Source organism: Myotis davidii, unplaced genomic scaffold, assembly GCF_000327345.1.
Source record: "Myotis davidii unplaced genomic scaffold, ASM32734v1 scaffold758, whole genome shotgun sequence".
NCBI classification, from domain to species: Eukaryota; Metazoa; Chordata; class Mammalia; order Chiroptera; family Vespertilionidae; genus Myotis; species Myotis davidii.
Genome location: NW_006288951.1, coordinates 185,124 through 199,785, shown reverse-complemented (window position 1 = coordinate 199,785; position 14,662 = coordinate 185,124). Strand labels below are relative to the sequence as shown.

The window sequence follows — 14,662 nt, the reverse complement described above, 5'->3', positions numbered from 1 at the left end:
GGCTGTGGAATGGCATTTCAAATCCTGTCTCATCTACCGACCAGCTCCGTGGCCTTGAGCAAGTTGCTTGACCCCTCTTGTCTTTCATTTCCCGGCCTGTAACATGGAGTGATTCTACTCACCCTCTGGAATTGTCGCAAGTCTTCTTGTGTAGGTGCCCTGAGGCTGGCGCTGAGTGTGCAGGGGTCACTCAATAAGTGTGCCAGGCCCCAGTCAGGACAGCCTTCGAGCTGGAGGCCCAGAGAAGGACAGCAGAAGGCAGAGGACCGGGTGGAGGCAGAGAGGCATTTCCTTCGGCCCATGCTCCTTTAGGAGAAGTTGACGGCCTTCCTGGCCACCCACCACAGAGGCCTGAGGCTCACAGGGTGTGCCTCCCTGGGCTCCCCTCAGAGCCCCGCAGGCTTCTTGAGGCTCCCCGCACAGCAGACCTGTGGTAGCCAGCAGCCCTGCCTGTCCCCATCCACCTTCATGCTATCCCGCTGCACTCAAGGGTCGGGGGAGAAGGAGGGAGGGAGATATAGAGACAGGCAGTGAGAGGGAGACAGAGGGAAGAAGCTTAGGGATCTAGGGAAGAGGAAAGAAAAGGGGAGAAGGAGGGAGAGATGGAAGAAGGTGAGGGAAGGGAGGAGGAGGAGCGAAAGGGAGACCCACAGACACAAAGTGAAACAGAGAACACAAAAGTCACAGAAATATTCTGGAAATTTAGAAAATAGAAGTGACCTCTGAGAGGGAGGGAGGGAGGAAGAGGCACCAGCTGGGAACCACAAGGTGGGGACCAGTGATGGAGCTGGAGACAGCCTGACAGCGCCCTGCAAACAGGGCTTTACCTAAGGGTTGGTAATATGTTGTCATGACAACAGATGCAGCATTTAAGGCAATTACTGTGAAGAATGGAGAAGAGGTGGCAGCTCTGGCTGGTGATGCACCCCAGAGAGGGAGGTCTGGGAGGCAGCCCCAGTTCTCCATCTGCCACTGTCCCACCCAAGCCCCTTCCTTGGGCTTCAGTCTGAGCAGGGCCTTTCTAGTCCAAGAGTGTCAAAGGTCAGCGTTAGGGGGACCCCAGAGATTCTGAGAAAATTGCATGTGAATGCACAGTTGTCAGCAGGGGGTGGGGGGGTTCTTGGGGCCAGCTGGGGGCGAGGCCAGGCAGCATGGCGGGGCTGGGAGTGTGGTGCTTCTTGGGAGAGCACCTTGATCAGGGCCAGAGATGGGCCGGAAGAGTAAGAAGGGCTGCCGGGGACTGGAGGGCCTATGTCCTCAGGAGTATGTAGAGCCAGGTGAGGATGGTCAAGTTCTCCTACCCACACTGCCTTCCTTTTCCTCTATAACTTGTTTCCTAAACCATTTTTTTAACAAATTACTTTTACCTCTGTGATTTTCCAAATAAATGTTCTCTTCTAGTTTGAGTCTTGGCTCTGAATTCTTTCTAGCTAAACTGAAGTACCGAGGTTGCTGAACCCTGGTCCAGTTTGACCCCACTGGTCTAACACGTGGTGCTGATCTGGCCACCCCCAACAGAGCTACAGTTGGTGAGAATTTTGAACCCTCTAGAGCAGCCGTGGGCAAACTACGGCCCACGGGCCGGATCCGGCCCATTTGAAATGAATAAAACTATTGAAAAAAAAGACAGTTCCCTTTTATGTAATGATGTTTACTTTGAATTTATATTAGTTCACACAAACACTCCATCCATGCTTTTGTTCCGGCCCTCCGGTCCAGTTTAAGAACCCATTGTGGCCCTCGAGTCAAAAAGTTTGCCCACCCCTGGTCTAGAGAATTTATCGATAGACTTGAAAAAAGCAAAGGAACCTGGCTGGTTTGGCTCAGTTGGTTGGAGTATTGTCCAGTACACCAAAAGTTGGTGGGTTTGATTCCCAGTCAGGGCACATACCTAGGTTGTGAGTTTGAATCCCAGGGGCCATGTGCAGTGGGAGCTGGAGGCTGTTCCATCCCTGGTTGGGGTGCGTACGGGAAGCAACCGATCTCTCTCTCTCTCTCTCTCTCTCCTCAATAAAACATATCCTTGGGTGAGGATTAAATCATAATAATAAATAATAATAAAAGCAAAGGAAGAGAAGAGAAGGAGGAAGAGGAGGAATCAAGAAAAGAGGATGAAGGGGCTGAAGGCCGTGCAAGCTGCTGGTCAGCCCTGGACTCCCTCCTGTGTCCCTGGACGCAGGCCTGTCCAGGGCTGGCCCCACCCTGAGGAGCTCACTGCAATTTCATGCTCCCCAAGCCAGCTGTGACCAGAGGGGTGCAGATGAACAGGGACAGGGATTCAGGGAGCAAGAGTGGCCCTGCACGAAGGCTCAAGGGCAGCCAAGTAGACATGACCTCTGGGTGGTTAGGGTTCCTCTCAGTGGAGGCTCTGCTGAGTGAGGACTGGGAGAGGAGCATAGAGGGAGGGTGGAGAAGGGGGGTGCACTCATCACAGGCTGGATCCGGTTGAGTCAAGGGGAGCTGGTATGCTGAGTGCAGAGGGCAAGGCGGCCTGGGCAGAGGGAGAGAGGCCTGTGTCTTCTGAGGCCCGCCCCCAGGCCAGTGGTCAGGACCCGCAGGGTCAGGAGAAGAAGGGCTATGCTCCTGTCACCCTGATGATCTCTGCAGCCAGGATGGGCGGTGGCTCCTCACTGGCCAGAGGGCACAGAGCCACCACATTTACCCCTCAGCCTCCACAAAGCCACTCTCAACCCCTGGGGTGGCGGGAGTGGTGCCATGTCTGAGCTGAGGCCTCACAGAGTGCCCTGAGTGTCTAGGAGTGGCTCTGGGCATTGCCAGCTATGTGGCCTGGGAGAACTCCCTAGACCATTGGTTCTCAACCTTCTGGCCCTTTAAATACAGTTCCTCTTGTTGTGACCCAACCATAAAATTATTTTCGTTGCTACTTCATAACTGTAATGTTGCTACTGTTATGAATCGTAATGGAAATATCTGATATGCAGGATGGTCTTAGGCGACCCCTGTGAAAGGGTTGTTCGACCGCCAAAGGGGTCACAACCCACAGGTTGAGAACCGCTGCCCTAGAGTCTAGGGCCTAGCCCTAGACCATCTGGGCCCATTTCTGCATCTGCAGAATATTGGGGTGGTAATGGAATTTGAAACCCCAGGTCTCAGTACGCTGGTCCTTTTGCCTTCACCCACAGAGGTCCCATCCCCTGCACACCCTAGTAGGGTCTCAAGGGAGTGCCCAGGGAGTGGCACGCTGGGCACGTAGTGAGAGGCCTGGAGACACCCATAGGCCCCTGCATCCCAGTGCCACTCACACAGACCCAGGGAGCAGCGGCCTCAGAGACTTCAGGCTGCAGAGAAAACAAACAAGTTTGCTGGCCTCCCTCTCCTCCCCTTTGCCTCCTCCTCCTCCTGACACTCAACCCTGTTCTCCACTTCCTGGAGCCGGGAGACCCTGACATCCCAACTTATTTTTAGTCAGCTGCCTCTGGAGCAGAGCTGCTGGCCCCGGCCTCACCCTGTCGCCTGCCTCTGGAGGTTAGCCCGGGGCCAGAGGGCACCTCAGAACGTGAGGAAGCACACACCGCTGCCACTCTCCACCCCTCCTGCCTGAGACACCAGCCCCTGCTGCACAGTGCCCTCCTGCAGGCATCCTTTCCAGCCTCCGGCCCCAAGGTCCACCACCCGTCCGTCTTCCCAAGTGTCAAGTGTCTCACTGCTTCATCCCTCCGTGCCCTGCAGGCAGGTAGTAATGGGATTTGAAACCCCAGGTCTCAGTAAGCTGGTCCCTGTTGCCTTCACCCAGAGTGCAGGTGGTGTTGGCTCTCAGAAGCCCTTCGAGCTGGCACAGAGCTCCGTGCACTGGAGAGTCGGGGCAGAAAGGGCCCGGGGGCCCAGGCAGGTTCCAAACTGCTCATCCTGGACCAGCTGTCCATCCAGTGACTGCAGCCTAGGTAGGCAGGGGTAGAGAGCCTCGCTGGGGCAGCATCTGCCTACCTCCACTGTCCCCAGCAATTCCTTTCAGGCCCCAAACTTGCACACTCCACTCCCCCAGCCAAAGCTGTGCTGCGGGGAACTCACAGCCATCGGCCAGCTCCCCCAAACCAACAGCCAACGCGTTGTTGTCCAAGCTGCTTCTTGAAGCTCTAACTGCCCGCCCCACCCCGCTCCACTCTTCCTCCCTCCCTGTGCGGAGTTCAAATAAATCGGGCTCTCTCCCCTCACCACGTCTCCAGGGTATGTTAGCAACCCTGGAGAACGGCGTCAGGGCCACAGGCCAGCCCTTTCATTCTTACTACCTGCCAGGCACTGTCAGGCCCGGCCACACAGTGAACAAGACAGCCCTCCTGCTGCTCACAGTGTATTAGGGGACAAAGACGCGGAGCAGACAGGTAAGTAAGACACCTAGCCTGCTAACTGATGGTAAGTGCCAAGGAGCAAACTCACAGCAGAGAAGGGAGGTAGGTGGCTGGCTGGGGAGGGTCGGCATAAGGTGTGGGTGTCATGGTAACACTGATGGATGGGGCTTCAGAGGAGGCACTGCTGTGGGCGCTGTGCAGGTGAATGGACTCAGGGCTCAGACTCCACTCCTGGAATGGGAGTCCTACATCTGTTCGCGCCAGGTGATGGGACTCCCAAGTGGCAGAACAGGCAGTGTGGGCAGGCGAACTTGAACCATCCTCACCTGGCTCTACATACTCCTGAGGACTTAAGACCTCCAGTGCCCTGCAGCCCTCCCTACTCTTCCGGCCCATCTCTGGCCCCGGTCAAGGTGCTCTCCCAAGAAGCACCACACTCCCAGCCCCACCATGCTGCCTGGCCTCGCCCCCAGCTGGCCCTCAGACCCCCCTCTGCTGACAACTGTGCACCCGCATGCAATTTTCTCAGAATCTCTGGGGACCCCTGGTGCTGGCATTTGACAGCCTCTGCCCTCCATGCAGTAGCACTACAGGGACCCTGGGGCATCTGGACTCAGCCCTGTTTACACCCCAAAGGCCCCCTCGCATCAGGCTGGGCAGCGCCCCCCCCCCCCACACCCACTGGGATTCAAGGCCAGGATTCTCCCTGGACCGAAGGCACATGGGCTTCATCTCACACACGAGCTGCAATTGTTTGAGAATGCCTGCCCTGTGCTTTCTGCAGCTTAGTCGTAGCTCCCAGAGAGAGTTCTGAGGTCCATTGCTGATGTCTGTCATGATCCAGTGGTGAGGTTGCCAGCACTAGTGTGCTGCATTTGACTTGTTTGCCTGAGCACCTTTGCCTCCCAGCCTGGTAGAAAGTCTGGCAGAAGCTCTGAGTGGGAGAGGCTTTGGATCCCATGGAAGCCTAGGTGAGGGCAAGGAGTAGGGCAGATTCCATGCACAGGATGGGGCCCTCTCCCAGGACCCAGAGTCCACCTCCTCCCAACAGTGAGTCAGGGGCGTTGGAGAGGACTCGGACATCCAGAGAGTAATCAGAATGTCTGTGCCATCCGTGGTGCCAGCTCTGCACTTCCACACCCCATCAGGGTATCTTTCATATCATCGCTATCTCTCAACATACCTCTCCAGTTTCTAAAAATATATTTTTATTGATTTCAGAGAAGAAGGGAGAGGGAGAAAGAGATAGAAACATCAATGATGAGAGAGAATTATTGGCTGTCTCCTGCATGCCCCCCACTGGGGATCAAGCCCACAACCCGGGCATGTGACCTGACCAGGAGTCAAACAATGACCTCCTTGTTCTTAGGTGAACACTCAAACACTGAGCCATGCCAGTGGGGTGACCTCTCCAATCTTAAAGGAGTCCATGTTATTCCATTTTAAACATGAGGAAATTGAGGCTGGGAGCAGGTTCGTGGTTTGCCTGAGGCCACACAGCCTGTAAACTATGGAGCCAAATTTGACAGCAAAGCTAGTAGTACTTCCTTCATGCTGCCACCGGGATGACCCAACCAAGCACTCTCTCTGCCTGTCCCCTCGCTGTCCAGCCCCATCTACTCTCCACACTCCAGGACGGGTCCCTGACACCCCTTACCCTGGAATGCCCTGGTGTCCCCCAGCTCTGAGGGACAATTCCCCTGACTTTAGCCCAGCCAAGGCCCAGATGGAATCTTCCAACAGAATTTTTCTAGGAAACTATGTGGGAAAAACAAAACAAAACAGAAAATTTAAACACCAAACCAGAGACGCATCCCTGGAGTGCAAGGGTCCCCAGCCGTAGCTGACCAAGGCCAAGGCTGCCCCCGATTGCTGGGAAACCTCCCTCGTTCCACAGATGTTTTCCATGCGCCTGCTCTGGGCCAGGCTGTGGTTTAGGCGAGGGGCACCGGCACCAACCAGGCGGAGCCCCGGCCCTCACCAGGGAGGCCCACCAGACCGGGATTAGCGCTGGTTTGTTTTCAGGAGCCAAGGCTCCTCCCCATGCCATTCTAGGCCCTGACCCGGTGGGAGCAGGTTCCCTAGGAGCCCCCCGCACACTGCTTGCCCTTCCAGGAGGACCTCACTCACTTCCTCCACTGTTGCCCCAGCCCGAGTCCCCCTCCAGCCTTATCTTAGACACAATGTCAAGCACAGGCTGGCTCCTGCCAGACACCCTGGCTCCCCCAACCTCCACCCGCCCCCACCCCCTGCACAGGTCCCCTTCGCTGTTCCACCAGCTCCCAGCCTGCCTTGGGGGAATGAATGAATGTCTGTCAAGGTGACCCTTCTAAGGTTTCCACTACCTAGATTTCCCTGGACACAGAAGTCATGAGGAGGACAGGGTTATGGCTAATGGTGTTACGTAAGCCTGGGGTGGGCAGAAGAGGAATCCTGGTGGGCAGTGAGGGTGCTGCTTCCTGAAAAGCAGATACGCTGGAAAAGGCAGGGGTGACTCGGTTTTCTCTCCCCTCTCTGTCCCTGCCCAGTGGTTCCTGGGGCAGCACCGGGACATTTTAACCATGGCCCAGCCCAACTCCTTCATCTAACGATGAGGAATTTGAAGCCCAGGGAGGGGAAGGGATTTGCCCAAGGTCATCCAGAAATTTGGTGGCCCTGCTGGGACCATGACCCCAGTCTCAGGACCCCGGCCAGTGCTTCTGAAACAACTAGGGAAATCCTTCGAACAGTTCCCAGCCTTGTGCCCATTCTAATCCCAGCTGCTAGGCCAGCAGGGGGTGGAGAGGATTTGCAGCTGGAATAGCTGTGTCAAGTGGCCCCTGTCAGAGAACACCCAGAGGCCTGGTGGAGCCCGTGGCCTGGACACCCCCACCCAGCCCTCTCCTGCACTAGGAGGGGAGGGCTGGGTCTCGCCCCTGCTGACCCCGGTGTCCAGGGACTCCCAGCAGCAGGCCAGGCAGCTCTCACGGTCCCGGCCTCACAGCTGCGGCTGGGCTGGGGTGGGAACGGGATGTCATGGGGACACAGCTCCACACTGCCCAGCCCAACCCTTTCTCCTCTTGAAGCAGCCCGGGTCTCCCTGGGGTGGGAGGTGGTGGCAGTCCAACTGAGTTCTGGGTCCTCTGAGAGTGGAGTGGCCCAGCTCCAGAGGGGGCTGCCCCTCCCCAGGGAGATCAAGGGCAGGACCCTAGGACTCTCGGCCAGGCTCAGCACCTCCCCAACCTGGCCTGCAAAGGGCCGGGGCCCGAAAGGCCAATATTGGGTCACATTCTAATCCCAGCCTATTAGAATAGCCCCCTCTTGCCAGTGACAAAGGCTCATTTGCAGTCGCCAGCCTTCCTACCCCCTTGTAGCCACAGTGGTCCATAAAGCCTACAGGGTCAGGGCCATCCCAGGGAGAAGCACGCCAGAGGGCCAGCAGGAGGCAGAGGGGAGTCTCAGAGAAGGGGGAGCAAGTCACTGAGGACCTGGAAGTGGAAAGGGCCGGGAGAGGGGAAGGGAGGAAGGGAAGAGAGGAACAAAGGGGCAGTGGAATCCCAGGGGGACAGGGTGGGTATTAAAAGGGGGGTTCCTCTCCCTTTGAAATCACCGCTCATCAATAGGTGACCACAGGGCCGAGCCAAGGGCAGGAGCCTTTGGCCAAGGACTGGGGAGGGTGTGAGAAGATCAGAGCCAGTGAGCCCTGGGGAGGGTGCAAGCTGACATCCAGGCTCCTTCCAGCGCTGGCCTGACAACAGCCTTCCCCACACCACCGGACGGATGCGGGAGCACGCAGGATCCCAGAGTCTAATTTTAGCGTGTGCTCCCTGCCTCCCCTGCTAACAGTGAGCAGAGCCTGGGAGGGTGGGAACGTCCTACCCCTGCCTGGGCCCTGCTCTAATGGAGGTGCCGACAGGCAGGGATGTCACCCCAAGCCCAAGCCTCTGCTGGTCAGAGGCTTTGCTGGGCTGGGCGGGCTCAGAGCTGCTCCCCTGCTGACGGGCGGGTCCCAAGGCCAGTTAGTGACACCGCTGGGGTTAGGTTGGGTGGATTTGTAATCCTGGCTCTGGGTGACCTCAGACAAGGCCCTCAACTTCCTTCAGCCTCAGTTTCCTCGTCTGTGAAACTGGGTAACCATGGCTCTGATCTCGAATGATGCATGGTAGGCCCTGGCCCTAATGACCCGGAGCCGCCATATCCCTCTCTCCATGCCCATCTCAGAGGGCCCAACACTGATTGGTCCCTCCAGAGCGGCCTGCCTCTGCACTGAGGGTCAATGGTGAAGAAAACAGCCTGGTCCTGTCCAGGAGCCTGACTCAGGAATGACTAATTACCTCCCGGGATCTCAGCGGCTGGACCTTCCAGGAGGGGGTTTGGGGTGGGGCAGACATGGAACATCAGGCTGGAGCCTCTCATGGGCAGAACGGGACACTGAGGCCCCAGGGGGGACCCAGCCCTGCCAGGGGAAGCCAGACAGGTAGTGGCAGAAGCAAGCATGACCCTGGCCTCCCCACCATGATTTTCAGCAGCACAGACCAGGCCCTACAGCAGAAGCCCCAGCCAGTACCCAGGCAGTGAAAGGTTGCCCAGTACCACTCGAGGGTCGGATGCCACTTCCCAGCCAGCAGCAACCCCATTTGCAGGTGGTAGGTGGGCAGCCCCCTTTCCAGCACTCCCCAAACACACAAGATGGAAGTCATGCAAAGGACTGGGAGGGAACAAGGGCCTGGTGAACCCACAAGCCCCCCTCAAACTTGCGTCTCATTAGCAGGTCAGCTGGCCCTCCTGCCACAGTACCTTCTGAGCAGGTGGGTCAGGGTGCCTCCTTCAAGAAAGCTCCAAAGAGGGATTTCCAGCACCCCAAATTTCTCAGCAACTGGCTTGAGGCAGGGGCAGGGCCTCAACACCTTTTGAAGGGTGTCCCCATTGACCTAAGAACCCAGATTCTTACAGAGTGAGAGCAGTAGTGGGGCAAGATCTTCCTAAGCCCTCCCACCCAGCCTCTCCTCTGTCTTCTCCATCAGCGCCTCCCATGGTCAGAGACCACCCCAGAAGAAGTGCTCCCAGGCCCTCAGAAGACTGCCACACCTCCCTGCTTGCCTCCTGTCCCCACCCTTACCTCCAGGCATTTGCTGGAATAATTCCTGGAAGGAGCAGGGCCCCCTCACCCCTACCTGTTGCCCTGAACCCACTTCACCAACCCACTAACCCTAAAACGGGCTTAGGGTGCAATCCAAAGTAGGTGCTGCTCACACAGAACAGCGGGAAGCGGTGTCGAGAAGGAGGTCCCAACTGGAGCCAGCAGCCCTGGGGTCCAGCTCAGGCGTGCACATAGCACTGGGCAAGTGGCTGGGACTGCTCCTCAGGTACTGAGAACTGAGTTAGGTAACGGGACAAGCCACGCACAGGGCCTGGTCTGCCGCGGACTCTCATCAGGTGTTTCCTCAACGTGGGCCTGTCACTCTGAGTCTGGCTGCAACCACTCAGTACAGAGGGGTTGTGGTGTGGGGGGCAGATCAGGCAACCTGGGTTCCAGAACTGGCTCCACCACCACGTGGCTGGACGTCCAAGGCAAGTCCTCTGTCTCTAGGCCTCAGTCTCTCCTTCAATAAAATGCAGTGATCAGGCTGAGCTGTCAGGAGTGGAAACCCTGTAAAACTCAGACCTCCTGTGCCAGGGACAGACAGGAGCAGGCAAGCACCGCACTGCACCGGCTGAATTCGCCCAGGTGCAGCTCAGAATCCCCACACAGCCAGGCCACCGAATGGAAGTTGGTGCCAGAGATGGGACCACAATTTCTCACCATCCGAATTTCATAGCTGTGACTTGGGCACCCAGCCTCAGTTTCCTCTTCTGTAAAGTTGCCACCCCAGCAAGGCTGCAAGGCGCAAATGAGCTAATGTATTCAGAATAAGATGCCAACGGTCCAGCTCCAGCAGGGACATTTCTGCCACCATCTGGAGACTGGGAGGGAGCTCCTCCCCCAGACCCATGGGCCTGCCCCTTATAAGCCCTCAGGCAACAGGGCTCGGGCCTAGATGACTGGCGAGGTAATCAGACAGAGTTCCAGAAAAGCAATGACTCGGGGGAACAGATGAACTACTCTGATCTGCCCTAATCAGGCCGCAGGGCCTTGGCAGTGGGTGCAGGCTGGTGGGAAGGGCTGGGAGCTCCTCAGGGCAGAGCCTGGCTTTCTTGCTAAGTCCCAGCAGAGCTCCAGGTCCCCAGGTCCACCAGTGTTGGTGGACACATGGAGTCTTCCCTGGCAAAGGCTGTGGCCTTGGAAGTGTGACTCCTGGGTCACAGTACATACAGGTGCAGGGTGGCCCACACATCCAGATGCTGGGGCCTCCCTGCTCCTCCCTCCCCGCCTCCCTGGCACCACCCTAACCAATCCCATCTCCTGCTGGCCCTGCAGCCACCTTGCTGTGCCGGCCTGAGCTGCTCTCACTGAGGTGGATCAGGAGGGCTGGAGGGCTGGGCTCCTGTGCACTGTGTGCTTTGGGGCCTCAGGTGCTTTATCTGGAAATGAGGAGACTCCAGCTCAGACGTAGTGACTGAATCTCAGCAAATCAACTCCACTCACCTCCTGCCCTCACTGGAGACAGCAGCTTACATTCCACAGAGTGCCCTGTTCTTCCCGCCCCTGCCATGTGGGTGGTGTCCGATCACCTCCGCTGGCCCCACTCCTGCACCTGGCTGCCCAGCAAGGCCAGTTTCTGGCTGACTCTCAAACTGTCAAATCCAGCGCACAGCACCCTTTGCATGTGCTGTTTCCCTGCCCAACACTCCTTCCTAGCTTGCCTCTGGGCGTTCCTGCCCTTTCCCTGAGTCCCAGCCCAAAGGGCACCTCCTCTGGTAAGGTTCCCTCTCCTCCTTCCCCACGCAGCCAGTCTCAGGCTCCGTGCCACTTCTACCCCCACTGTCTTATCATGAGGAGTAAGGGATGATTCGTGGACAGAGCAGCAGGCAGATGAGTGGGTACCAGCTGGCCACACCCGGAGGAGGGCAGGGCATCTGGCCCACGCCAAGTCTGCTACAAGTACCTGGGGAATAACTACGGCCGGCAGCCCTTGGGCAACAACGACACAGCGTGCTTATTACAAAATATCTTTTATTGATAAAATAGCTCAGACCTTTAAAAAACACCTACATATCACAATAAGGAGGCCACAGGCAACAATACCAGGGGTGCCCTGGGGCACAGAGACCAGTCAGTAGCTGTCACAAGTCAGCCCCTCCCTCAGGGCCACCTTCCTACCCAGCCCTGACCCAGGGCAATGCCCTGGCCTCACACTGAAACTGAGGAACAAACTGAGGGACTCCTTTTGGTCCCCTCCATTCTCTCTAACCCAGAAAACACCCTGAGCACCCCTCGCCATCTGGCCAGGTCCCTCGGAGTGCCAACAGTCGCCGCTTAGCTCACCCCCGGTGAAGATCCCACTGGCTTACTTTTGAAGTCAGGCACTCTTATGGGGGAGCACTGGGAAACATGTTCCAAACTGTTCTGGGTTCAAGTGTCTGGGGTGGGGGTTGAGAACCAGGAGGAAGAGGCCCCTGGAGCCCCATCAGTGGGGAGAGCCACATGGCTGGGCGGAGGTGGCCAGCCAACACCCATCGCACCCATCCGAGGTGGGATCAGTTGTGCATAATTTGGGCCTTAGAGCCCTGCCTGGCACTTGGCCGTGAGGCTCCCCCAGGCGTCCAGAGGGCCCTTGCTCACCTGCTCCAGCCCAGAATCCCGCTGGGGGGGCTCTGTCACCTGACACAGGCTCTCATGTCAGCCCATTCCCAGGATGTGGGTATTTTTAGCTATCTTGAGGAAACAATTTGCCTTCTTGATGACAAAAGACTTAACCCGCCCTGGGGTGCCCAAGCCACAGAAAACCCTCTTGGTGTTGCAGGTGAAATGTCAGATTGTCATGCAGCATAATAACTCAAACCTTTGCAGGCACAAGAACACATTCTCAAAGAAATCCTTTAACTGAAATAGAGGTTCTGTCTGCCACTCCCCACTTCCAGTTTGGGGTGGGAATTCACACCCCCGGCACAGAACTAAAGTCTAGAGGAAGACAGGTGGTGGTAAACACAAAGACAGGGAATTTTCCTATCACCAAATAATCACATTTTCTGGGTCTCTCGGTTCCCCCATGGAGCTCAAAGCTTTGTGCCAATGCCTTTCATCTCCCTGCAGCAAGTGGGCAGCAAGCTACTGTTGCCCTGGATTTTTCAGGGGGTGAACGCTAGTGATCGGGAATGTCCTGTTGAGGCAGAGGCCAGGCCTCCAGAGGGGCGCCGGTGGGACTCAGATCACAGTTTTGGCCTTCAAAGGAGCTACACATCCAAAAGCAGGGGGAGGGGAAGAAGGGCCCAGGGACAGAGCCAGCCCGCAAACCCCCACCTAATGGAAACCATGGGCCCTCAATGTGAATGTACGGCCATCGTTGTTTCTGCCTCCTCCCCAGCTGCCTGGGGAGAATGGAAGGCCGGCTTCCTGCTCTTTACTGAGGAAGATGAAAAAGAAACAAAACACCACAAGCAAGTGGCCTGCCAGGGACCACAAGGTCCTCGAGGAAGTGTACAGGGTTCTGAGGTTCCGGAAGGCCCAGGCCTCCTCCGTCTGCCTGCACTCAGGCCGGGCGTGGAGAAGACGTCCCCCCACAGCCAAGCCAGCAAGGGAAGGCTTAGCATAGACCCCGTGAGCAGCACCCCTGCCCATGTCCCTCCCAGGGTGCTCCCAAGATGAGGTCTGCACTACCTGAGCAGAAACCAAACAGCCCCAGGGACGTGGCCACATATAACTGGGCAGGAGGCAGTGTGGCCCTGGTGCTACCTGGCACCAACCCCATGAGGGCAGCAGGCAGGCGGCTCACCAGGCCGTCTGGGTCCACTGGCGGCAAAGGATCCTTCGGAAGGCACGGCGGAAGTCCTGGTTGAAGATGGTGTAGATGACAGGGTTTAGCAAGCTGTTGCAGTAGCCGATCCAGAAGAAGAAATGGAAAAGGCCTTGCGGCACCTTGCAGTACTTCGGGCAGATGGCACCCAGACTGTAGCTGAAGAAGAAGGGGAACCAGCAGAGCATGAAGGCGCCTATGACCACAGACAGCACAAAGGTGAACCGCTTCTCCCGGGTCAGCTGAGCCCGCCGACGCCGACGCCACCACTTCTCACCTGCAGCATCCATACCCCTGCCCAGGAGCACCTGGCCGCGCAGGGTGGCCAACACCCGGGAGCCCTGTGGCTGCTGCAGGGGGGGGCTGCCAGCTGAGGCAGGGGAGACTGGCAAGGCTTGAGGTCCACACTCCTCCTCTTCCTCCTCCTCCTCCTCTTCAACTTCCTCCTCCGGAGACGCCCCATAAACACCTTCCTTTGGACCCTGGTCTGCATGGGGAAGGGCAGGCCAGCTAGATGGCAAGGCTGGGTTCCCAGGATCTTCAGGGGTCCCTACCTGCTCCTTCTCCCCAGGGGGCTTAGAGAGCCCATTGGCCTCTTCAGAAGCAACCAGATGGGAGGCCAGGGTTGGCAATTTGGCCGATGTCCCCCCAGGGACCCGGCAGGGCTGCTTAGATTCACCCTCCCCAGGACCCCTCTTGGCCCTGGGACCTCTGTGGTGGCTACGTCTAGCGATCAGGTAGATACGCAGGTAGACGAGGATCATGATGAGGCAGGGGGCGAAGAAGGACCCAAAGCTGGAGGCCAGGATGTACCAGGTCTCTTGGTTGAGCTGGCATTGCGGGCGCCCGCGGGGCCGGGGCCCCCGGTCGCCCTTGTAGAGTAGGGGCGGCAGCGAGATGACAGCTGCAATGAGCCACACGGTGAGGATGATGCACTTGATGCGGCGTGGGGTGCGCTTGGTGTTGTACTCCAGAGCGCGGCTTACCGCCCAGTAGCGGTCCAGGCTGATGGCACACAGGTGCACGATGGACGAAGTACAGAAGAGCACGTCGAGAGCCAGGTACACCTCGCACCACGCTTGCCCGAAGTACCAGTAGCCCAGCAGCTCGTTGGCCAGCGAGAAAGGGATGATGAGCGTGGCCACCAGGATGTCCGCGGCGGCCAAGGACACCAGGAACAGGTTCTGCGGGGCGCGCAGCGAGCGGCTCGTCAACACCGCCAGGATGACCAGTGCGTTGCCGAAGATGGTGAAGAGGATGAGGAAGGTGATGACCGCCGCGATGGCCGCGGTGGCCTGCACCGAGTAGGGCTTCTGGTAGTCCATGGCAGAGCTGGCCGGAGGGGGCGTTGCTTGCCCCGCGCAAGCACAGCCGGCAACAGTGTTGGCCCACCCAGCGCGGCTAGAGGAGCGAGGGACTCACCAGGGCCGGGCCAGGGGGGCCCGGAGGCTGGGGGGAAACTGGGGTTGGCACTGCTCTCCT

General features: G+C 57.9%; 1 protein-coding gene across 1 annotated transcript in view; it reads right to left on the bottom strand.

Annotated features, from left to right (window-relative positions):
* Nucleotides 1–11,420: 11,420 nt before the first annotated feature.
* The window catches only part of ADRA2B (adrenoceptor alpha 2B), a 7,260-nt gene continuing 4,018 nt past the window's right edge, over nucleotides 11,421–14,662 (bottom strand). The window contains exon 3 of the mRNA XM_006761143.2: nucleotides 11,421–14,660. Within this exon, the coding sequence (XP_006761206.1) occupies nucleotides 13,156–14,505 (1,350 nt within the window). The 5' untranslated portion in view covers nucleotides 14,506–14,660 and the 3' untranslated portion in view covers nucleotides 11,421–13,155. The remainder of the gene's footprint in view (nucleotides 14,661–14,662) is intronic.